Genomic DNA, 26,586 nt, shown 5'->3' on the forward strand with positions numbered 1-26,586 from the left:
CAGTGTTTTACACTTTTTGTGGGGACCCCCTGGTGACTCATGGGGTCTTTGGAGCACATCTCCCAGACTGACCCCCTGTCTGAGGCTGCGGGGCCTTCCAGGCCCCAGCCATCCATCGATGCACATACGGCGGTCCTGGAGTCCTTTGTGTCTCGGGTGGAGGTGGTTTTTCGGGCGACGGGCTATCAAAAAGTGCCCCCTGGATGAAAAACTTTTTAAAGGTCTCACAGGGGAAAGAGTACTTTTCTTCTGCAGACTACTAAGGGCAAGAAATCTCGTCATAGACATGGGCCCTCCTTCTCTGCTCATAAAAAGTTTTTTTGTTCCTCAGGGCCAATTGACAAGGACTCAAAGCTTTTCAGGGCCTTCTCTGGAGGATCCAAATGAACCTGGTCTGGCGAGCCGAGAGCGGGCTTCTCCAGACCAGCGGACATGGTTCCTTCAGCATGAAGGTGCGTCCTCATCTGTATCGGGGGTGGGGGACATCTTAGTTTGGTTTCCAGACCCGTGGACTTCCCTGGTACAAAACAAGTGGGTCCATAAAGTAATTCGGTCCAGGTAAAAGATTAGTTCTTTCCTTTCAACTTGCACCTGTGCCCGGACCATTTACAGGGTCTGTTTGGTGCTGTACAAGACCTGTTGCTTCAAGGGGCGATTGTCCTGGTTCCGACTTCGGAGCGTTTTCAGGGTTTTTACTCAAACCTATTTACAGTTCCCAGGAAGGAAGGCAAGGTGCGTCCAATCCTGGACATCAAGGCGCTGAACTGCTTTCTGTGGGTGCAGAAGTTCAGGATGGAGTCCATTCGCACGGTGGTGGCATCCCTGCCTCAGGGGCATTTTCTTGCCTCCGTCAACATCAAGGATTGTTACCTTCACATTCCAATATATGCCCGTAACCAGCGCTTCCTTCGCTTTGCTGTGGGAGAGAAGCATTATCAGTTTGTGGCATTACCCTTTGGTCTCGCTTCTGCTCCTCGGGTCTTCACAAAAGTGTTACCCCCGGTGCTAGTGTTGTTACGCCAATGGGGGATCGCGGTACTGGGCTACCTGGGCAAGCTAAGCTCCTTCTGCGAGTGGAGTCCCCTACTGCTCTGGTGGAAAACCAGGAAATCATCATACGAACTCTGAGGAAGTTTGGCTGGATTATGAATTTTCAGAAGTCTGCTCTGGTTCTGTCCACAAAGCTGGACTATCTGGACTCGGCCTTAAACATCTGCCACAACATAAACACGGCCTTTACATTGCAGGCTGCAATTCATCTCCTGCTATCCAGCAGATGGTCATCCCTCCGGACTTGAATGCTGGTGCTGGGCCTAATGGTGTCTACCTTCGAGGTGGTTCTGTTTGCACAGTTCCTTATGAGGTCCCTGCAAAGGGAGATTGTGGCCAAATGGAACAAGACTCTACAGTCTCTGGACAATGAGATCCGACTGAGCCGGGAAAGGAGTCCCTGATATGGTGGCTTCGTACTCCAGTGCTTCAGCTGGGCAAATCCTTCCTCCCCTTATATTGGACAGTGGTCTCCATAGATGCCAGCCTGTCCAGCTGGGGAGGCGTCCTCTGCAAAAATTCTGCTCAGGGGATCTGGATACTGGAAGAGTCCAGACTACCGATCAATGTCTTGGAACTCTGAGCGATCAGACTTTGCCTGGACCTTTGGACGGATCGTCTTTGGGATGTCCAGTGCACATTTAATCAGACAATACCACAGCCGTGGCTTATGTCAATCACCAAGGGAGCACAAAACGTGTCCTGGCATTCTAAGGTGGGCAGAACAGTTTGTTCCAGCCCTCTCCACCGTATACATTCCCGGGGTGGAAAACTGTCAGGTGGATTACCTCAGGCGGTAGATGTTGGACCAAGGGGAGTGGTCCATTCATCCGGATGTGTTTCATGAATTGTGTCCCTGGTGGGGCATCCCCAAGGTGGTTCTGTTCGTGTCTCGGCTCAACGTAAAGGTGCAGAGGTTTGTGGCTCGGTCACGGGATCCTCTGGCAGACGCCACAGACGCGCTTGTGGCCCCATGGGGTCAGGATCGTCTGATTTACTCCATCCCTCCTCTCAAGCTTCTGCCAAGACTTTTTCGCAGGATCGAGGCAAAAGGGATTTCGTGCTCCCCTCTCGTGTTCCTTCTCACCTGAACAATGTGAAAAATAGACATTTAGTGCTACGAGAGCACTATGGATAATGGATGGGATCCTTCTCCTCCTCTTAGTTTTAGGGGATATATGTCGTGTGCCAAAAAACCTTCTAATTCACGATGGAATTATCCCTTCTCCTGCGACTGTCCTCTCTTATCAGCTTTTGGTCTCATCAGTGACTCCCTCTAGGTCCTGCATTTATTTGAACGCTCATATAGGGATGAGGCTCTAAGTTAAATGGTTCCTGGAAATATGACATCAAAGACCCAATCAGAGTCCATGTGGTTAAAAAACAATGCGAATACCAGTGGATGATACGCCAGGATATAGAATCCTGGACTGAGACAGCATCAGAATGAGGCTCTGCCTGACCGGTTTCGTCATCAAAAGACAACTTCCAAGGAAACAAATGCACGTGTCAAGCAAAATGCAGTTCACCTGCATCTGGCACCACCACGATGGTGGTATCAACAGATTTTTTTACATCTCTCAAGTTATTCAAGTGTCAACATTCAGTGGCAGATATTGAAGAGAACTTGTTGATTTGACCTTGTTCTATTCGATAGGCTTGGGACACCTTTTCTAGTTGACTGACCTCCATAAATAACCTGAATAAAGAACTTTTCTTCATTGGATTCTGTGGTGGTGTGCAACCATTTTCTTCTTTCATGCTTCTCCTGGTGGTGAGCCGAGGTTCAGCACCCACCTTGAATCATGGACTTTGACTAGCCTGAGCGGAGTTCTCTGTCTTCATTATTTAGCTACTGTTTAGGCTGGGAAATTTTTTCCCACCCCCTCATGTTTAACACTGATTTGGGGCGTCCCAATGTTTATGAAGATCAGCAGCTGTGTCCGTCAATGAATGAAAGTGAAAATGGGATTTTTGACTTACCATAAAACCTATTTCTCTGATGTTTATTGACAGACACCGCACCCACCCCTCTGTGGAGTTGTAATTCTTCTAACACTGCTTGTAACAAAACTGTGACAGGAAGTCAGGTAAATCTGTGGGTGTTGTCACGGACGGGAGATACATTTCTGCCTTGTTTAGACAATTCACCAATTACTATCGGGTGTCGGCTGCGGAGGTAGCCAGAAAGGTTTAAGGACGCTGGAAAGTGCCTTAAGGAGAGCAGTGAGCTGAGAGACTTCTGAAGGTGAGGTGGTCTTGACTTTTTCTGTGTGAAAAAGAAAACAAATAGACTATTGGTTTTCTGCTGTAGGACCAGCAGTGTCTGCCCAGCAGTAGGTTGGGACAGACACCATAGGTAGGTTTTCTGTGTTGTGAAGGTAGACGCCCCAAGTGGCCAGGGTTTATTTTATGTTTGTTTGATTCATGCTGTTTGGATTCTTGCACTTGTTTCCTGCAAATTGGAAGAATAAACCATAGACCGTTGTTTTCAACCACTCCTCGGGTGTCTCTTTGTGTAACGAACCCCCCAAGGGGTCACCCACACCCGCTACCGAGCTAACCCTTTACACATGGTGGAGGATGCGGGCAGTTAAAGTAAACCCAAAATGGAGGAGATACTGAAACAACTGGTTATAGCAAATGCAAATCAACAGCAGGCAAATGCGGGTTTTCAACGGGGCCTTGCAGCTCAACAACAGGCTCACCAAGAGAGCATTGCAGGCTTGGAACAGAGACACCAGCAACAAATAGAGGCCATCGTGAAACAGCTTCAGAGAGAGCAGACCGAGGCTGGGAGTCAGGCCAGTAACATACCGACTTTTCGGACTGAGAAGATTTTAAGCACTGTTGGAGATTGTGTAGAGTGCAAGGAGGCAGTAAAGAATAAACTCAGCGAGTTAGTGACAAGCTCTAAGGATATTCAATCACAAGCTAAAAAGATCTTGAACACAGAAATGTATCTCCCATCTGTGACAACACCCACAGATTTACCTGACTTCCTGTCACAGTACCTATAGCAGGGAGAGGGAGTATACCCCCCTGGGACTGCCCATAGGCGTAGCCAGATTCTTTTTCTGACTAGTGTCCTACTCCTCTAGAGGGCAGTATAACCCAGTGGTTATGAAGATCCGAAGCTGTGTTTGTCAATAAACATCAGAGAAATGGGTGGGGCTGGGGAAGACCCAGCTGTCATGGTACACGTGGGTACCAATGACATAGGCAGAGGAAGACGGAGAGTCCTAAACGATTTCAGGGACTTAGGCGCTAAGTTGAGGACTAGGACCTCCAAGGTAGTATTTTCCGAAATACTACCTGTACCTCGAGCCACACCAGAGAGGCAGCGGGAGATTAGGGAAGTTAACGAGTGGCTGAGGAGCTGGTGTAGTAAGGAGGGCTTCGGGTTCCTGGAGAACTGGGCCGACTTCTCAGTCGGCCACCGGCTCTTTGGTAGGGACGGATTGCACCTAAATGGGGTGGGTGCAGCCGTACTGGGTGAGAGGATGGCCAAAAAGTTAGAGGGGCTTTTAAACTAGGGAATGGGGGGGAGGGTACAGATGTAGAATTAGCCAGTGGAAAGCAAGTTTCAGAGGGCAGAAATGGGGGCATTAGCGGTAGGGTGTTCGGAGCTCCTAAACCCAGGGTGGGTACGGGGAAAAATCAAGAGAGCAGCCTAAAAACATCAAATGAGGATAAATGTAACCGATCAAAATTAAGAGGCTTGTATACCAATGCCAGAAGCCTGGCCAACAAGATGGGAGAGCTGGAGCTGCTGATGTTTGAGGAGGACTTAGATTTTGTGGGGATAACTGAGACTTGGTTTGACAGCTCTCATGACTGGATGGCGACCATTCAGGGGTATTCCCTTTATCGCAGGGATAGAGAGGGTAAAAAAGGGGGAGGGGTATGTCTGTATATTAAGAACAGTATACAGGTAAATATGAGGGATGATATTAATAATGGAGCTAAGGACGAGGCAGAATCCCTATGGGTAGAGCTTCAAAGGGAAGGCACGGTGGGGAAGGTAATATTGGGCGTATGCTATAGGCCCCCCAACCAGAGGGAGGAGGGTGAGGCGGACCTCATGTTACAGATAGGATTGGCAGCAAGGATGGGAAATGTCATTATAATGGGGGACTTTAATTATCCGGATATAGACTGGGCAGAAGGAACCGCGCACTCAGCCAAGGCTCGGCAGTTCCTAAATGTTTTGCAGGACAATTTCATGGGTCAGATGGTGAATGCACCGACAAGAAACAATGCGGTACTTGACCTACTGATTACCAACAATACAGACCTGCTCACGGATATAGAAATACGGGAAAACTTAGGGAACAGTGACCATAGGTCAATTGGTTTCAGTATTAATTACAGTAATAGGAAACACAAGGGTAATATAAGGACGCTGAATTTCAAAAGAGCCAATTTCCCTAAACTGCGCTCGCTGCTAGAAAATATCAAATGGGATAGAACCCTGGGAACAAAGAACACGGAGGAAAAATGGGAGTGCTTCAAGAGCATACTTAACAAGGGGGTGGGCCAGTGCATTCCACAGGGAAATAAATTTAAAAGAGCAAAACTAAACCCTGGGTGGCTAAACTCCAACATAAAAATGTATATTAGAGCTAAAGAAAAGGCCTTCAAAAAATACAAGACTGAGGGGTCATTGGCAGCATTTAAGCACTACAAAGAGTGTAATAAGAAATGTAAAGACGAAATCAGGGCGGCTAAAATAGAACACGAGAGACATATAGCGGAGGAGAGTAAAAAGAACCCCAAGAAGGGGTTATAAGTTTAAGTATATAAACAGTAGGAAAGCGAGGCCAGAGCACATTGGCCCCATAAAAGATGATAAAGGAAAAATGGCCACAGAGGACAGAGAAAAGGCGGAAGTGTTAAATAATTTCTTTTCTTCAGTCTTCACAAAGGAATCGGGGGGCTACACAAACCTTGCTTGTAAGGCCGAACTAAATAATACACCTCAGGAAGTGCCGCCATGGCTAACAGAAGATAGACTTAGAGCTAAACTAGAGAAACTTAACATAAATAAATCCCCGGGACCGGATGGCTTGCACCCGAGGGTTCTTAATGAGCTCAGCCAGGTGATTGCCAGACCATTATTCTTGATCTTTAAGGATAGTTTACAGACGGGTATGGTGCCAGCTGATTGGAAAAAAGCCAACGTGGTACCAATATTTAAAAAGGGGCCGAGATATTTTCCGGGTAACTATAGGCCGGTCAGCCTAACATCAGTAGTCTGCAAGATTTTGGAGGGGATGTTAAGGGACCACATACAAGACTTTAGTAATGAAAACGGTATTATAAGTAGTAATCAGCATGGATTCATGAAAAATCGTTCGTGCCAAACCAATCTATTAACCTTCTACGATGAAGTGAGCTGCCACCTAGATAAAGGAAAGCCTGTGGATGTGGTGTATCTGGACTTTGCAAAGGCCTTTGACACCGTTTCCCACAAACGCTTACTGTACAAACTAAGGAAGGTAGGTATGGACCATAAGGTGAGTACCTGGATAGAGAACTGGCTCCAGGGGAGAGTCCAGAGGGTGGTGATTAATGGGGAGTCCTCGGATTGGGCAGGTGTGGAAAGTGGGGTCCCCCAGGGTTCTGTCCTGGGACCAATCCTGTTTAATTCATTCATAAATGATCTGGAGGAGGGGATATCTAGTACAATCTCAGTATTTGCGGATGATACTAAACTAGGCATGCCAATATCTTCTATGCAGGATGTGGAAACCTTGCAAGCGGACCTGAACAAAATAACGGGGTGGGCAACTACATAGCAGATGAGATTTAATGTTGAAAAATGTAAAGTAATGCACTTGGGGGCCAGAAACCTGAAAGCAAGCTACTCACTAGGGGGGGAACCTCTGGGTGAGTCTAGGATGGAAAAGGACTTGGGGGTACTGGTAGACAACAGGCTTGGCAGTGGCATGCAATGCCAAGCCGCCGCAAGCAAAGCCAACAGAATACTGGGTTGTATAAAAAAGGGGATTCACTCCAGAAATAAAGAGATTATTCTCCCGCTCTACAAGACTCTGGTCCGGCCACATCTGGAGTATGCTGTCCAGTTCTGGGCACCGGTCCTCAGGAAGGATGTGCTGGAACTGGAGAAAGTCCAGAGAAGGGCAACAAAAATAATTAGGGGAATGGAGGACATCAGCTATGAGGAAAGACTACATGCACTGAACCTATTCTCTCTGGAGAAGAGACGATTGAGGGGGGATATGATATCAATGTACAAATACTGTACTGGCGACCCGAGCATAAGGAACAAACTATTCAGAGAAAGGAGATACAATAAGACACGTGGCCACTCGCTAAAACTTGAGGAAAGGCGGTTTAACCTTAAAGTGCGTAAGGGGTTTTTCACTGTAAGAGCGGTAAGGATGTGGAATTCTCTTCCACAAGCAGTCGTATCAGCAGGGAGCATTGATAGTTTCAAAAAACTATTAGATGGACACCTTAAAGACCACAACATACAGGGGTATACAATGTACGGTTAAAAGCAAACACACACACACACATCATAGGTTGAACTGGATGGACTGATGTCTTTTTTCAACCTCACTAACTATGTAACTATGTAAATGGATTTTACAGTCAGTAAAAAGTTATATTTTCTCATGGTCTGAGAGTCTTTCAGGTGCCTTTTGGCAAACTCCACGTGGGCTGTTATGTGTCTTTTACTGAGGAGTGGCTTCTGTCTGGCCATCTACCATACAGGCCTGATTGGTGAAGTGCTGCAGAGATGGTTGTTCTTCTGGAAGGTTCCCCTCTCTCCACAGAAAAATGCTGTAGCTCTGTCAGTGACCATCGGGTTCTTGGCCACTTCCCGAACTAAGGCCCTTCTCCCCTGATCGCTCAGTTTGGCCGGGCAGCCCAACCATTACGGTTGATGGAGGCCACTGTGCTTATAGGGACCTTCAAGGCTGCAGAAATTTTTCTGTACTCTTCTTCAGATCGGTGCCTCGATACAATCCTGTCTCTGAGGTCTACAGACAATTCCTTGAACTTCATGACTTGGTTTGTGCTCTGACATGCATTGTTAACTGTGTGACAATAGACAGTTGTGTGCCTTTCCAAATCATATCCAATCAACTGAATTTACCACAGGTAGACTTCAGTCAAGTTGTAGAATCATCTCAAGGAAGATCAGTGGAAACAGGATGCACCTGAGCTCAATTTAGAGTGTCATGGCAAAGGCTGTGAATACTTTTGTACATGTGATTTTGTTTGTTTTTTTATTTCAAACAAACTCTTTTATGTTGCTATTATGGGGTATTGTTTGTAGAATTTTGAGGAAAATAATGAATTTAATCCATTTTAGAATAAAGCTTAGTTACATAGTTACATAGTAGGTGAGGTTGAATAAAGACAATAGTCCATCCAGTTCAACCTGTGTAGGTGTGTGTGGCTGTAATCATCTCACATACCCCTGAATGTTCTGATCCTTGAGATGTACGTCTAATAGTCTTTTGAAAGCCACCATACTACCCGCAGAAACCACCTCTTGTGGTAGAGAATTCCACAATCTTGTAGCCCTAACAGTAAAGAACCCCCCTCGTTGCCTGAGGTTAAAACGTTTCTCCTCTAATCGCATTGTATGCCCCCGAGTCCTCATGCAATCCCTTTGACTGAACAGCTTTTTTTCTAAGCTGAGATCCCCATTGAGATATTTAAAAATTGCTATCATGTCCCCCCTCAGGCGTCTCTTCTCCAGGGAGAATAAATCAAGCGATTGCAGACGCTCTTCATAATCAAGGTCCTCCAATCCCCTAATTAGTTTAGTTGCCCTTCTCTGTACTCTCTCCAGCTCCAACACATCCCTTCTGAGGACTGGCGACCAGAACTGGACAGAATACTCCAGATGCGGTCGGACCAGAGTTTTATAAAGTGGAAGGATTATAGACTTATCTGTGGAACACATCCCTTTCTTTATGCATGCTAATATTCTGCTAGCCTTGGCAGCCGCCGCTTGACATTGCATGCTGTTGCCTAGTCTATCATCAACCAAGACTCCCAGATCCTTCTCCATTTTTGATTCCCCCAAGGGTTCCCCTCCTAATGTGTATTGTGCTTTTATGTTTCTAGTCCCCAAGTGCAAAACCTTACACTTCTCCACGTTAAACCTCATTTGCCAAGTCGTTGCCCACTCCGTTATTTTGTCCAGGTCATTCTGTAGGATATCTGCATCATGCTGTGCAGTTATTGCCCTGCCTAATTTTGTGTCATCTGCAAAAACTGATATCGAACTACTGATCCCGTCCTCAATGCTGTTTATGAATAAATTGAACAAGGTTGGTCCTAGGACTGAGCCTTGGGGGACCCCGCTTACTACCTCAGACCTGAGTATGCGCTGTTTATTACCACCCTTTGGACACGCCCTTTTAGCCAGTTCCGTATCCAAGAGCAAACCCTGCTGTCGATACCTGCAGACCTTATTTTATAAATTAAGCGCTTATGGGGAACTGTATCAAACGCCTTAGCGAAATCTAGGTACACCATATCCACTGGTCTGCCCCTATCTAGCTCACAGCTCACCTCCTCGTAGAATGTTAAGAGATTGGTTTGACAAGAACGCCCATTTGTAAACCCGTGCTGGTTACTACTGATGATGCTGTTATCCTTAGCAAACTCTACGATATAGTCCCTAATCCCCTCCAGAAGTTTACATACTACTGATGTCAGACTGACAGGCCTATAATTTCCCGGTATATGCCTCTGACCCTATTTGAATATCGGAATCACGTTTGCTTTCCTCCACTCCCCTGGTACATCTCCTGTCCTAATACTGTCCGCAAAGATCAGGAACAGTGGTCTGGATATAACCTTACTGAGTTCCTTGAGTACTCTCGGATGTACGCCATCCGGGCCTGGGGATTTGTTTGTGTTAAGTTTGTCCAGCCTTTCCCTGATTTCACCCTCTGTTAGCCATAGTGGCAAGTCCTGTGTATTACTACTAACCATACAGTCATGGTCAGTGTACCCCTCCGTTTCCTGTGTAAATACTGACGAGAAAAAAACATTCAGCACGGTTGCTTTTTCAGTGTCCTCTGTAACCATCCTCCCATCATCGTTAATTATGTGTGCAATATGCTCTGCCCTAGTTTTTTTGCTGTTGATATACTTAAAGAATTTCTTTGGGGTTTTTTTTACTATCCTCCGCTATTTGTCTCTCAAAGTCTATTTTAGCCATCTTGATTTCGTGTTTACACTTCTTATTTGCCTCCTTGTATTGGTCGAAAGCCAATACTGTGCCTTCTGATTTATATTTCCTGAAGGCCAATTTTTTCCCCTAATAAGTTTTTTAACGCTACGGTTTAGCCAGCCAGGTTTGGCTTTGTCTCTTCTAAATTTATTTCCCATAGGAATGCACTGCAAGATGCCTTTGCTTAATATGTTCCTAAAGCATTCCCATTTTTCCTCTGTGGTCAGGGATCCCAGGGTTTGGTCCCAGTTTACCCTTTCCATCAATGAGTACAATTTTGGAAAGCCTACCCTTCTGAAGTTAAGGGTTCTTATGTTCCCCACTTGCCTTGCTATATTGTTATTTACGCTAAATGTGATCATCCTGTGATCGCTAGAGCCCAGGTTGTCCTGGACTCCTACCTCCGAGATTAGGTCTGGGTCATTAGGGATCAATAGATCCAGGATTGCATTTTCTCTAGTAGGAGAATCCACTAGCTGTGACATGTAATTATCCTGTAAGGTTTCCGTGAATAGACGGGCCTTATGTGAGTGTGTAGTCCCCTCTCCCCAGTCAATGTCGGGATAATTGAAGTCCCCCAATATGATGACTGATTCTAGCTTTGCCACTTTACCCAAAAGTGCTAAAAATTCACCTTGTTTAGGTGGCCTATAGCAAACCCCCACAATTACTTTTCCCTTTTCTCCTTCCCTATGGAGTTCTACCCATACGGATTCTAACTCCATACTCATCCCTTTCGTATTGTCACTCCTCTCAATCACCTTTACATTGTTCTTGACGTAGAGACATACCCCTCCCCCTCTTTTTCCTACCCTGTCCTTCCGGTACACCAAATACCCTTGGATATTGGCCAGCCAGTCATGTGAGGGGTCGAACCAAGTCTCCGCTATTCCCACAAGGTCTAACATTTCCAACTCACTAACATTTCCAACTCATCCATTTTATTAGCTAGGCTCCTGGCATTAGCATATACCCCTCTTAGTTTTACGGAAGTTAAACGTGATTGGTGGTTATGTTTATTCCTGTTAGGTCTGAGGTTCTCCCGCACAGACCTACCGATTGACGTTGTGGACCTACTGTCGCTGCTGACCCTACAACTGCCTTCAGTCCTTTGCTCCCTCCTGACTGATTCTACTTCTGGGCCCTCCCCTCCGTCTCCTAGTTTAAAAGCCCCTCCAACTTGGTGGCCATCTTTGTCCCCAAAAGAGCTGTACCTTCCCCATTAAGGTGCAGCCCATCCTTACTAAAGAACCGGTAGCCGACTGACATGGCTGTAACATAACAAAATGTGGAAAAAGTAAAGCGCTCTGAATACTTTCTGGGTGCAGTGTATTGCATACAGGATGGTGCACCTGTTTTCTCCCATTTTACCATGAGCATTCATTTGCAGTTGAGACACACACACACACACCTTTTGTGGCTATTACAGCCTCCACACTTCTGGGAAGGCTTTTCCAAGATTTTACAGTGTTTCTGCGGTAAGTGAGCCCATTCAGTCAAAAGAGCATTTGTGAGATCAGGGAGTGGTGTTGGATAGGAAGCCCTGGCTCACAATCTGTGTTTTAATACATCCCAAAGATGTTCAATAGGGTTGAAGTCAGAACTCCCTCACATTAAACTAATCAAGGCATTTCTTAATGGAATTGTCTTTGTGCATACGGGCACAGTCGACCTGGAAAAGAAAAGGGCCTGCACACAATTATCTAATTTGGGGTGGTGTCCACATTCGTTTTGCCATCTAGTGTAGGTGGGATCATCAGATGTCCTCAAATGTCTGGCAATATAATGTATCCCTTCATTTTTATTTTGGGAACTTCACTCAAAACTTAAAAATGTCCCTGAAGTCAGAGCATAATGCAATTGGTATTGGGATGTGACCAAATACAGTGCCTTGAAAAAGTATTTATGCCCCTTGAAATTTTCCACATTTTTGTCAGGTTACAACCAAAAACCTAAATGTATTTTATTGGGGTTTAATGTGATAGACCAACAAAAAGTAGCACATAATTGTGAAGTGGAAGGAAAATGATAAATGGTTTTCAAACTTTTTTTACAAATAAATATCTGAAAAGTGTGCCGTGCATTTGTATTCAGCCCCCTTTTACTCTGCTACCCCTAACTAGAATCTAGTAGAACCATTTGCCCTTGGAAGTCACCTAAATAGTAAATAGAGTCCACCTGTGTGTAATTTAATCTCAGTATAAATACAGCTGTTCTTTTGAAACCCTCCGAGGTTTGTTAGAGAACCTTTGTGAACAAACTGCATCATGAAGGCCAAGGAACACACCAGCCAGGTCAGAGTTAAAGTTGTGGAGAAGTTGCAGAATTGGGTTATAAAAAAAATACCCCAAGCTTTGAACATCTCACAGAGCACTGTTTATTCCATCATCTGAAAATGGAAAGAGTATGGCACAACTGTAAACTTACCAAGACATGGCCATCCACCTAAACTGACAGGTCAGGCAAGGAGAGCATTAATCAGAGAAGCAGCCAAGAGGCACATGGTAACTCTGGAGGAGCTGCAGAAATCCACAGCTCAGGTGGGAGAATGTCCACAGGACAAATCTAGCCTTTATGAAAGAGTGGCAAGAAGAAAGCCATTGTTGAAAGAAAGCCATAAGAAGTCTTGTTTGAAATTTGCGAGAAGCCATGTGGGGGGACACAGCAAACATGTAAGAAGGTGCTCTGGTCAAAATTTTAATTTTTTGGCATAAAAGCAAAATGCTATGTATGCTGAGAAACCTGCACATCACCCAAAACACACCATCCCCACCGTGAAACATGGTGGTGGCAGCATCATGTTGTAGGGATGCCTTTCTTCAGCAGGGACAGCGAAGCTGGTCAGAGTTGATGAGAAGATGAGTCTGCAAAAGACTTGAGACTGGTGCAGAGGTTTACCTTCCAGCAGGACAATGACCCTAAACATACAGCCAGAGCTACAATGGAATGGTTTAGATCAAAGCATATTTATGTGTTAGAATGGCCCAGTCAGTCCAGATTTAAATCCAATTGAGAATCTGTGGTAACACTTGAAAATTGCTGTACAGACCCTCTCCATCCAATCTGACAGAGCTTGAGCTATTTTACAAAGAAGAATGGGCAAAAATTTCACTCTCTAGATGTGCAAGAGACAAACCCAAAAATAATTGCAGCTTTAATTGCAGCTAAAGGTGGTTTTACAAAGTATTGACTCACGAGGGCTGAATACAAATGCACGCCACACTTTTCACATATTTATTTGTAAAAAAAATTCAAAACCATTTATCATTTTCCTTCTACTTCATAATTTTATGTTCCACTATGTATTGGTCTATCACATAAATACCCAAAAAATAAATTTACCTTTTTGGTTGTAACATGACAAAATGTGGAGAATTTCAAGGGGTATGAATACTTTTTCAAGGCACTGTATAGAAAAAAGTGTATTGTGAGCATATCATGTTACCTCTGAACAATGGGAATCGGGTACTTTGACAAAGATAAACAACACGGATCTTTTGGCTTGTTGTGATGGGTCTCTAAAGGTTAGCATTAAAGCTAAACTCCAGCAATTATCTGTATTGTATACTTACATTGGTTTAACCTGGCAGAATACAAATATACATATCTCATACCTGATGGACCACTGGGGAAGCTGGAAATCACTGCAGTAGTCTGTGTTAGAACAGTGATAGCCTTGATCGTCCGGTTCCTGCTCAGATTTTGTGTGAGTGGCTACCCCACTGTACACTGAGAAGGGATCATTCTCTTGGCACTGCCACTATTCATAGAAAGCCTTGTATTATTTTTCAGTGAATACAAGGCATTCTCTGATTTGACAAGATGGAGAGAAGGGGTGGTGATGTCAAGATCTCCACCTCATCCAATCAGAGGACGCCTTGCATTTAATGAAAAATTATAAGATATTCTATTAATGATGGCTGTGCCATATCAGTGATCCCCTGTGGTCTATGTGCAGAGGGGAAGCCGTTTGAACAGAACCCAAACAAGACCTGAAAGATGTAGCACCAACTACAACAGTGATTTTTCAGCTTTCTAAGCAGCCCATCAGCTATGAGATATGCATATTTACGCTGTGCCAAGCTGGACCTATATAAGTATGCAATACAGATCATTTTTGGAGTTCAGCTTTAGTAAACAGAAATCTGAACCAGCCTATTAAAGAAAACCTTTACTGAGTAGAATATGCAGACTGTCATTGCGGACCTGTTCCTGAAAATGCTAACTGCCTGGCTTTCAGTAATCAAGAACAATTATACAGCCAGTGATGTCTTGTTTCGGATACTTGTTGGTAAATGAGAAAGTAATGAAGCCAGAAGATGAGAATAACAGCCACATAGGGAGCATTTTCAAAAGGAGAAATCTGCAGTTGTAATTTTTATATTTCATTCTGCACAGGATTCCTTAACGTTTTAAATTGATTTTTATCATTTTTTTATTGTTTTTATTCATTATTTACAATTTTTTACTTTAGACTTAATATCTTCTGAGTTGTTTATTACACTTTGTAACACCACTAATTTCACCATTTTAATAACTGTCACTCCACACAAAGTTTAGGTGTCAGCGGCTTTGGCTCCTGTTAGCATCCTGGAAGCATCAGAAAAGCTTTTCTAAAGGGGAAAAAAAAAAAACTAGTATCAATCGGTGACAATACACAAGCAGATAATGTACAAATATAGATCATCACAGAAATGATTGGACGTCATTTGGATAGGAAACATGCTCTTGTAAAAAGTGTAATAGATCATATATGCAACGACCATTTCTGTCTCCTGGAATCTGTTACAGATTGGACTACTCATTGCCAAGAATAAGAACCTGTGTCGACAGGCATTGGGCTTGTCAGTGGCATTAGTTTGACATCAGTTAAAGCGGTAGTAAACTCAGTCATTGCATATCTGAAAATGCAATCAACACCAGTAACATGTAATGTTCAATCAAATATAATGAAAGCAATCAATTATAAGTTTTCCTTACATGTATAATTTCATTTGTTCTGGTCGGTGTTTTGTGATGTTGAGTGCCGCCATCCTTGCTGTGGTTTCCGTCTGCTCATCGGTGCGGTATTTCTGCCCACAGTATGTGTATACTTCGCAAATCCCGCGCATGCGCAGTAGATGCCGAAACCAAGCCTCGTCACATGGGGTAGTGGAGAATTTTTTTCATGGGGGAAGGTCGGAGTCTCGCGTGATCACGGGGCTGACTAGCAGAGGAAATGACGCAGCCCCGCAATAGACCCTGCATTATTCCAGCAAGATCATTATCTTGCCGGAAAATAAGGGTACACTGAGCATGTGCGGGTGACGTCATTGACCGGAGCGATGTAAATAGAAAGAGAACGGCTAAAGTGACAGGCAGGGTAAAAGGTTAGTAATGTAATACGGACACAGATGATTTATATTATGCAAAGTTGTCAAAATGAGTATACTACCGCTTTAAGATGATTCTGAGATCATTCAGAATTCTCATTGAACCTGTTTCAAGCAGGTTTTGTATTACTATAGATATATAGGAATGCAAGACCCACTTGAAGCATACAAAAAGCTTTCTACACAGTTTCAAATCTTGTCAACTTAATCTACAAATGTATGGAGTGTATGGATAGGTAAGCCTCTGTGATTGAACTTAAATCCAATGAATGAAAGGGTCAGGCCAGGGACTGTCAGACTGGGGAGGAAATGGCTAAATCATGCTGTATATCTTCAGCCAAGAAATGAGGCCGGCTCTGTATGACTTGCTGTAGCTTCTAATATAAAAAATGAGAAGCTCGGAGTGTACAGTGAAATCAAAACAATGAAGAGTCTGTACAATTGTGCAAGGCTGAAAAAAAGGTTCAAGTTCAGCTTTAACAGTCAATGGTAGACATGTGTGATTTGTTTTGTTCCTAATCGAAATTTGGGCACATTTTTTATTAATCAGAAATTCGGATATACCTGAGTTCCGAATCACAATAGAGTAATCGAATCCCCTGAAATAACGAAACGAAACTTGTCCAAAATAACGAAATTTAAAACTGTAAACAAATATGAATCGTAATCATATTGCAATTCTTAAAGGTGAAAAATTCAGCAGCTGCATTCCAACTGAAAAGAGTTGGAATGTCGATTTTGAATTTTTAGAATTTGTTTGCATTGAATTTAATTTGGTCAAATTGAATTTAATTTGGTCTAATTCGAAAAATTCTAATAGAATTCGAAAACGAATAAATGAAACTAAACTAATTCCAAAAACGAATTTTAACTAAACAAAATTAGTTAAAAAGTCGAAACAAAACAAAATTAATTTTTTCGTTCTGCACATGTCTAGTCAGTGGTACTTCATAATGAATACGGAAACATCTCATAAAGTCTGGCAATGCAAGTTGTTTCCATGCTGACCCTTTTGCTTCAATGCTTTGAGTTACTGACCTAGAACAAGGATGCCTAGAAAGGCTTTTTTCCTGATCTGAACCTGTTCCAGCTCAGCAGCTTAGTAAGTAGTGAAACCAGTAGATAAGCATAATAGCCTGGCAACTCTCATTTCCAGACAGTGGGCATGGACACAGTTATGAAGTGTGACATAGCACAACTGGCTAAACAGAATTACAACACTGTTGACAGGTAAAACCGTTCATCTACTGTATATGGTGTATTTTTAAAAAGTAATGAATGTGAATTTACCAAACATTTACTACAGGTAAATGACCCAAAGACCCTATAACTATTTTTTATTATTTTTAAAGCCGTGCTATTCGTACAAATAACAGAAATGTGGCATTATTGGAAGTGGTTTATTTTCTTTTTTTTTTTTTTCATCGCAGGTGAGAGTAGTCGAGTGTTGGTATCGGACAGTATTTTTGACCCCCCTCGGGATGTTGAAGAAAATTTGGAAGACTTGGAAGATGACGCCATGCGAATGCTCCAGAAGGAGAGGGACTTTATCTGCTTTTGTTCTACTACACCAGGTACCCAGTCTTCTTAATGGTGAACTCTGGAAACATAAAAAATCTATCTTGCAGTGGGGAGCCTCCAACAAGTTTAATGCTCATTTTCCTATGGTACCTAGCAATGTTACCCACCTTACCCCGGGTCCCCCTACTTCTCCCAGCAACCTGTTTGATGCCCAGAAATGTTTAGATTCCTGTAGATTGGTCTCAGAAGATATAAAAATCCACAATGGACGCCACATGTAAGAAGAAAAAAGCATTTATAGAAGACTAATATTTAAAGTGGATTAGTAGGAATAGAAATATGGGACCTGCCATAGCTAAGTTACATTCAAAGTGTCAGGCTCCAGAGTTGTTAAGCTGATTTTGACTTCACTACAATGCACCTGTAATAAGCACTCTACTAGTAAAGTGTCTATAGATCAGTACTTTCTGAATCACTGATTCAAAACAAATATGAAGATCTAGCCATTTTTAGAAGGAGTGTCAAAATGGCAGCCTCTTCATTTCTCTTAGTACAAGTTTCCTTTAAAATGACGTAATGGATGCCCGTGTATTTCTAACCCCACAAGTTCCCATTTTATTTTATTTTTATTTATTTTTGGCAAACATCTTGAAGTTTTTGAGAAGTACAAAACAGCAGTAGAAATTAGCTACAATTCTACAGTAAGTAGCAGGTGAACAAAAAAGGAAAAGTACAATTACAGCCTCAGCAATGACATACCAACTTCAATGCCAATGTATTGGCCAGATACCAGTGACCAGTTGAGTTCCGCCTTCCCGTACAACAGTAATACAAGCAGGGGGTAACTGCAGGGGTTTTAATTGCAACCGGGCCCCATGCTCCAGGGGGCCTGTGCGGCTCCCCTGTACACCTGGATAGGAGGGGCGGTGGGGGCAGCATGTAGAGAAATCACTGTCCTTCTTTTTCCTCCTGTAGCTGCAGGAGGAAAATAGAGGAGATTGGTTCCTCTGTATGCTGCCTCTGCCATCCTATCCAGTTCACTTGTGTTCTGCTGTCTCTGGGCCCCTGTGTACTCCCCTGGTGTCCCAACCCCTCCCCTTGTGCTGCTGCCCCCCCCCCCGTGCTCCCTCCCCTCTCCTGCCGACTGCTGCAGGGGATGTGTCACAATAGAGAACCAGGAAGGGGTCGGTAAATATGTAATTTACCAGCTTCTTCCTTTTCTGAATGGACAGAGTCATAGTCAGTGACATTTTAAAAAAATAAAATAAAATGATAAACAATAATACAATTAAAATACCAAAAAATAAAAACTACTAACACCAGTGGGTGAACTTCCAGGATCGTAAAGGTCACACTTGCAACCGGACCCTGGCATTCCACCACCGTGGGGAGGCCCCAAGATGGCAGGAAGGGGGCCCACTGCAGAAATTGTGAAAGGGTCCCACTGCATTACCGTAATAAAGGGCCCTGCAACAAGAGTAAAGGGCCCCAGGATCAGTGGGAAGAGCCTCAGGCTTGAAGGGAAGGGCCCCAGCCAGGGGTCTGTGGGGCCCTTCATGTTTTCTTGCCCCGGGCCCTGAAGGTTCTAGTTACGCCTCTGAATACAAGGATAAAAATGATGGGCCATCCTGCTCACCCCCATCAAAGACAGTAATGCCGGGTGATATACAATAAATGGCAACAACAGAAGCAACTTACAATACAATAGTAAACAAGCAGGAAGTATCAGTTAACCCCCTCATTCACAAACCGCTGAGTAGACAAAGCGCCCTCTAGAAGATAAATAGAGGGAAAGAAAGATGGGCAAATATCATGATATGCACAAGCATATCAATCTGAAACCGGAGGAGGATAGACAACTACCCCACACTTTGTCAAACTTGGTGAAAGCTCCCCGTTCTGAGTGAGTGGCTTTACATACAGGAACCACTTTGTTAACTATTGATTTCTATAATGCTAAGGGCGGTGCAGACATCTTCTTCCAGGACAAAATGTTTGATTTCCTAGCATAAAATAATAATAGTGTAAGGAGAGTGTGTATAGCTTTGGTAGTAGCTAAGGAATCCACCAAGCTCCACAGTCATGCCTCAACAGAGAGGGGGACAGAAATGCTATTGATTGAGCCTAAACAGGTCAGAACCTCCTCCCAGAAAGGTCTAAAAGCAGGGCATCCCCAGAATATATGCATAAAGTCTCCAGTGGGCATGGAATAGCACCAGCAGAGAGAGTACTGAGCCTTAAATATTTTAGCCAGTCTGGCCAGTGTAAAATAGACCCTATGTAAAAATTATTAGTGTATAATACGGTCTCTAGTAGACACTAGTCTGGTAAAGGGGGCATCCCAAATATCATCCCATTCATCTCTGTCTAAGCCGGGAGCTACAGCATCCCAGGCCGACATGCATGGCCTTAGCAATTTAGCAGTTCGGGGAAGAGGTCTTTGTAGATGGACAGTGGCTTTGTCAGCGATTCATCCCTGATCAATAATTCCATATCACTAGATTCCAAGATAAGGAGACCATTGCCAAATTGGGACTGGAACACGTATCGCAATTGTAAATACCTATATAAAAAAAAATAAGAGAGGCAGCCGAAAACGCTCTCTGTGTGTCGAAGGTCATCAGTGTGACAATATGACACTATTTGCTGTCTAGTGTACAGTGTACTAGTGTATTTTGTCCAAACCACTGGGTCAGGGTACGTGTAAAAAATGTCTTTAAATTTAGATTTTTCCACAACGGGAGTTCGCTAACGATGAGCAAAAACGAGTTGCCCGGTGAGGAAGTATTTATAAAAACTTAAGCGCCACCAAAACCCCCTCCTTCCACGGCTGCTGAAGAATTGACAATGGAGATGGGGAGTCCGGCCGTACCGCAAAAAAAAAAAAAGAGGAGGCTATCTATAGACTTAAATATCAATTTGGTTATCAACACTGGAGAATTTCTGAAAACCTATACAGTGCGGAAAACAAAGTATTTGATCCAGAGCAGATTTTGTAAGTTTGCCCACTTACAAAGAAATGAAGGGTCTATAATTTTTTATCATAGGTGTATTTTAAATGATAGAGAAAGAATATTGCCCAAAAATTCATAAAAAAACACATAAAGCAAATGCTATAAATTAAGGTGCTGTAAAATAAGTTTTTGATCCCCAAGCAAAACATGACTTAGTACTTGGATAAACCCTTATTGGCAAGCACAGAGGTAAGATGCTTCTTGTAGTTGCTGAACAGGTTTGCACACATCTCAGGAGAAATTTTTGGTCCACTCTTTTTTACAGCTCTTCTCTAAATCCTTAAGGTTTCTTGGCTGTCGCTTGGCAACACAATGTTTCAGCTCCCTTCATAAATGTTCTATGGGATTAAGGTCTGGAGACTGGCTAGGCCACTTCATGACCTTAATGTGGTTCTTCTTCAGCCACTCCTTTTACTGCCTTGGTGATATGTTTTAGGTCAGTGTCATGTTGTAAGAGCCATCAACGACCCACCTACATTGTTCTGGCTGAGGTAAGAAGGTTCTCATCCAAGATTTTACAATACATGGCCCCAACCAAAGTCAGCCTGTACATTTAGCAGAGAAACAGCCCCAAAGCATCATGTTTCCACCTAGGTGCTTGACTGTAGGGATGATGTTCTTAGGGTCATAGCATTTTTCCTCCTCCAAACATGGGGATCAAATACTTTTTTCACTCACTGAACTGCAACCCAATTTCTAACATTTGTATCATGTGTTTTTTCTGGAGTTTTGGTGAATATTCTGTCTCTATCATACACTTATGGTAAAAAATTATAGAGCCTTAATTTCTTTGTAAGTGGGCAAACTTACAAAATCTGCAGGGGATCAATTAATTATTTACCCCACTGTAAAAACAGGGGCAGTATTTTCATCTTTGTCAAGTTTATTTTTCCAAATAAAGTGATATTAAAGTCTTGTTTTTTTTTTGTTTGAAAATAGCAAATATGATATATTTACATGCTCTGTGAAATGGCTTTTTCACAGAGCAGCCCAGATCCTCCTCTTCTTGGGTCCCTCGCTGGCACTCCTGGCCCCTACCTCCTGCCAAGTGCCCCCACAGCAAACCGCTTGCTATGTGAGCACCTGAGCTGAGCCGCTGCTCTGAGTTTCCATACAGACACAGAGCCGTGGCTCAGCCCTACCCCTCTCTCTCCTCATTGGCTCACTGACTTTGATAGCAGCGGGAGCCAACGGCACCCGCTGCTATGTCCCAGCCAATGAGGAGGGAGAGTACCGGATCCCAGGCAATATCTGCTGGGAACAGGTACATGATTCTGTCATAGGATATGGCAACACTGAAGTTTGGGGTGCAGCATTGAGCTCCCTCCCTGGCCACTGCGCCCATCACACAGACAGCTGAGGAGTTCTGTTGTGGAGTGGACAAAGCCTGATGGAGAACTGAGAGGCACGTTCCCCGTCAAGTCCGCTTTGCCTGTGATTGAAAGCACATAGCAGTGGGAGGGTGCGGGGTTGTGTAGGTGGAGCCTGATATCTCTGGGACGTTAGGTCTGCCTACCCTGTGACTCATCAAAGCCCATATATTGGTGTTGCCAAATTTGGGTAATTTCATTAGCCATTATTCCCGGCCTTCTTGTGTACAGTACATTAGGCTTTCGGCAGGAAAATCTGCTGGCTGACAGATGAACAAGGGTCAGGGATGGAACCCTGTTTGAGAAGCTGTCACATTCATGACCGCTTCCTAGCACAGACATGCCACACTCTGAGCACTGGCGTCTTTATATGTCAGCTCATAGTTGGTCTTAATTACCACCAGTTTCCTAATCTGGGAACTGACAGTAATTCTTTTGGAATCTGTTGCAGCTATAGTGACAGGTTCTTAAAGTGGCAGTAGTTAGAACTACTGAATTTGTCGCCTGTATCGGTACTGTTTCCGAAACTGTGCCAAAGTTATGTCTGAATTAGGTGCAGGTAGTTTTAAAGGGACCTACTGCTAGAAATGTGCCGGAAAGGTTTACTGAATTCCGTAGTAAAGTTTATAAGAATATATTCAGGTCAGTTTTTAAGACGCCATTAGAAGCCATAAGAATATGTCTATTCGTGTCTGACTTTATATTCATGTATTTAGATACTGTTTCCTGGAGAGATCCAAGAAAAGGTTCCTTGTTCATCCTACGTCTGATCGAGCACGTGAAAAAAGATGCCCACCGCTATTCCATAGAGGATATCTTCCGTAATGTAAGTTTTTTTTTTTTTTTGTTTTGTTTTGTTTTGATAGACAATTATAGCATTTTCCTAACTTAACCGGAAAGGATCCTGTAATATTTTTATTATGAAAGATGTTGGGGGAAAAAGCATACAGATGGAGTAAGCTACACGACTAGTTTTAGCAATGCTCAACCTAGCATAATCACCCAATGTTCCAAACATATGTGATTTACCAGTTTTACCAGGTGGATTAGGTGGATTTTCAGACCTGCTGCAAGGTGCATCAAGCTGTCATCTGTGTGTTTTCTGGTTTCGTGACCCTCATTGTTTCTGTGGGCCTGTTGGCAGTTCTGTTTGCTATGTTGTTGCCCACACCTCCACCATTTGCTTTGGGACACCCCATGGTCCATGATTACAAGACCTTTGTCTTGTACTGTAAGATTAAGATAATGAGAATTTTGACTTAGCTTGTTATTCCTTATCTTAGAGTACTATACAGGACACAAGCCCCTCCCATCTGCCTTCTGTGGCCACTTCTTATTGCTTGCATAAAAACTGTAATCTCAGAGAATGGGTGGGATTTTATGAGCATGCTCTAGGGCAGCCCTAGCACGTTTTTGTACCAGTGTCCAGTCACCTGAAGGTAGCCTGCATATGATAGACCCATGGTCTATGAATACAAGCCCTGTGGCCTGTACTGTACTCCAAGATAAGGAACAGGTAGGAAAGTCAAAATTCCCATTTTCTGGTTTCTTAATGCGATTAAACTCAGTACTTGCTGCCATCTTATATGCAGTTACTCTCAGAATCCCAGCTCAGAGGTTAGTGATGTAATTTTACTCAGCAAATCTGTTTTTCTCTTTCGTTCACCGACGAACACAGCGCTCCATAAATCATAACTACTGTTTTTTTGCCTCCTCCAGGAGTAGGACTAGGCAGAACAAAAAACTCTTGGCTACGCCCATGGGCTGTTCTCCGCTTGGTATATTATCTCCCATCTGTGCTCTCAGTTTTAATCTGTGTAGTCAGGAGTAAGGACCTAGGCTCCCGGCTGGGATCTCTGGTCCTCGCAATTTTTTTCTCCTTCTATACACCTTTTTCGTTTTTTCTCTTGGGAGATCTACAATCAACTGCCGGGCTGGGTGACGGGCTGGATAATCTAGATCCAGGGGTCCCTCCTGCCCAGCCAGCGAGTGCATGCAGGACTGCAGCTATGCGCTAGGTCGGCCGCAACATAGCCTCACGGACAGAGGCTGGCCCGCGAGTTAAACTTCTCGCAAGGTCGCCTACGACCTGGCTTGGGTCTCAGTCGCAGCGGTCCCTTGGCCGACAGCTCCCCTACTTCGGTGGGGAGGATACTGTCTGGAGCATACCCGCACCATGGAAGGATAAGTACAGTCCCCCCTCTCCCCTTTTGGCAGTTTTTTTGGGGTGGACGCAGGTAACCTCCAGGGATGGTCAGACTTGCCTGCAGGTTCCCTCCTCTCATCCTTAAAAATCCCTCAGTGAGCTAGGCTTCTCCCACTTCCTTTCCCCCCTGTCTGGACCTGGAGTCTGGTGGGGGTCCCAGGGCAGAGGATGCAGCGGAGACCCCTGGAGTCCCCCCCACTATCCCCGCTCTGTAAGGGTCCTGGGATAGTGTGTCCTGCCCTGGTAGTCTGGAGGGGTTCCAGTGTAGGAGACCCCTGGGTGCATGTCCCACTGTTTGCAGTGTGGGTATAGTGAAGGGGGGCCCCAGTGCAGATGCAGAGTGCACAGCGGAGTCTCCCCTAATGTGTTTCCTACCTTCAGGAGGGGGTCCCCTTGAGGAGGGTGCAGCATTGCAGAGGGCACAGATCCTGGCAGCTTGCTATAGCTGATGGAGGCCATTTTCTCTTAGTCTGGCTGGTCTCCATTTGGCGGCCATGTTTGTGTAGCCAGATGATGTCACAGGAGCCATTTTCCCTTAGTCTTGCTGGTCTCCAGTTGACGGCCATGTTTGTGTAGCTTGATGATGTCACGGGGGGCATTTTCTCTTAGTCCGTAAGACGCTGGAGACGACCGAAGCCTCGTGGGGATGCCAAAGCTCCTCCTCTTCCTCAGTTTACTCTTCCTTTGCATGGGACATATGAACAGGGATGGCGCCCATGGTGATGCTGGGTCAGAATTCTCAGTGCTCCTTCGATCAGTAGGGGGAGTCCTTGGGGGTCCCTGTTATTTCTCTCTCTCTGCTGATAGGTACCCTCAGCCTTGGGGGGATCCTTTAGTGGTGCCAAAAGATTGTTTTTGTACTGCAAGGTCTTCCTTTCCTTATGGAGCCTCACGGTCACATCTCCCCCACTGACCCCCACGAGGAGGTGGCAGGTGCCTTGGAACCCCAGCTTCCCATGGTTGCACAGACAGTGGTCCTGCAGTTCTTAGTGTCCCGGGTGTAAGTGGCGTGTGGGCAAAGGCCCAGGAGGAAGCGTCACCCGCCTTTCCCTGCTCGGTCTGTCTTATCTGATTCTGAGCCTGATGCCCCCGTGGACACGGCTCTTCCAGGGGGGCTTAACATCACACCCCCAAATCCATCCGCTGGTAGATGCACTTATCACCGCAGTGCATGAGACTTTAAAAATAGAGAATGCGGCTGATGTAGCCACAAACGTGGCTGTGTTGTTTGGTATGCATAAGTCACCTCGCACTCCAAATGTGTTTCCTTATGTGCCTTATTTTGACGTATTTTCTTGTAAGGAATGGGAACAACCAAAATTAACCTTTGTGGTCCCCAAACGTTGTGCTGTACATTACCCTTTTGAGGAGTAATTTTTAGAAAAAGTGGACTGGTCCACCAGTGGTGGACCCTCCTGTTTCCAGGTTGAAAAAAGCTACCGTGATCCCAGTAGAGAATTCCCCGTCCTTTAAGGACCCGGCTGACTTGAAAGCAGAGGCTGTGGCACGCAGAATGTTTACTATGGCTGGTTCGACATTGCGACCAGTTTTTGCTTCAGCCCTGGTGTCTCAGGACCGTAACTGAATGGGCCAAGCTTTTTTCCCGGGGCCTGGGGGGTGATCAGGCCCCCGCTGCCTATGTTGATTTAGCAGACAGTTGGTCCATGGGCTGCAGTTTACCTGTGATGCTGCTTTGGTTACAGCTTCTGTGCTGTCCAAACTTTCTTTTTCAGCAGTGGTGATTAGGCTTGTGCTGTGGCTTAAGAATTGGTCCGCAGACCAAGCCTCTAAGAGAGCTCTCATTTATCTGCCTTTTAGAGGCGATCACCTGTTTGGGGCTACCCTGGATGACATCATTAAGAGTATCACGGGGGGGGGGGGGGAGTACCTTCCTGCCATAGTCTAGGAAAGGGAAAGAGCCTCGTCACAGATGGGGGCCCTCCTTCTCAGCACATAGAAAATTATTTTGTGCTTCTGGGACACAGAATAAGGGAAATAGATCTTTCAAATCTTCCCCAGGAGGTGCAAAGCATCCTTGGTCTGATAAGCCTGGAGCTAGCTTCTCCGGACCCACAGACAAGACCCCTTTAGCATGAAGGTCTGCCCTCACCAATTATTTGGGTGGTGGGAACATCTTCGCTGGTTTACGGCCTCATAGACCCCCTTCATGATCGTCAAGGGAATCCACGAAAATTACTTTTTTGGGGGTACCCAGAAAGGGGGACAAAGCTTGTCCTTTTCAGGTTTTTTAGGTCCTGAGTCTCCTTCTGTGGATTGAATTCCTGCAAAGGTTCAGGTGATGTCCGAACTACCTAAGGTCCCCCCTATCCTTGTCCAGGGAATTGATTTACCTAGGTCTGATTCTAATTCTGTCCAGGGTTGTCCTTCCTCTGGACAAACTTCAGGAACCACAGGCCATGATTAACTGGCTGCTGTCACACAGATAGTTCTCGCTCCACCTTCAGGACAGTTCTGTTTGCACAGTCCTACATGCAGCTCCTTTAGTAGGTTCGACACCACAGGATGATACTGAGGTATGTGGTGAGATCACGGGTTCCTCTGGCAGGCATCCAAGGGCCACGGTATGGCCAGTATCATTCTGGGCTCAGGCTTCTTCTGCAAATCCTGCGAGTAATCAAGGGTGAGGATCTTCCAATCAGTCTGGTGGCCATAAACGTCACTTGGAGCTTTCTCTCATAGAAGACCAGTTGTCCCAAGGGCTGATCTACGATCCTGCTTTACAGTCACTGGTTTTTAATGGCTTAGCTATTGAAAGTCAGGTACTGAGGGATAGAGGTCTATCTGGATCAGTAATTCCCTACTA

General features: G+C 44.6%; 1 protein-coding gene across 2 annotated transcripts in view; it reads left to right on the forward strand.

Annotated features, from left to right (window-relative positions):
• The window catches only part of LOC309545737 (caspase-1-A-like), a 71,430-nt gene that overhangs the window by 42,598 nt on the left and 2,246 nt on the right, over positions 1 to 26,586 (forward strand). For both annotated transcript variants that reach the window (XM_082245080.1, XM_082245081.1), the window contains 2 exons: positions 17,082 to 17,225; positions 22,273 to 22,382. In XM_082245080.1, the coding sequence (XP_082101206.1) occupies positions 17,082 to 17,225; positions 22,273 to 22,382 (254 nt within the window). The remainder of the gene's footprint in view (positions 1 to 17,081; positions 17,226 to 22,272; positions 22,383 to 26,586) is intronic.

Source organism: Pelophylax lessonae (assembly GCF_965119305.1).
Source record: "Pelophylax lessonae genome assembly, chromosome: 2".
Classification (NCBI taxonomy): domain Eukaryota; kingdom Metazoa; phylum Chordata; class Amphibia; order Anura; family Ranidae; genus Pelophylax; species Pelophylax lessonae.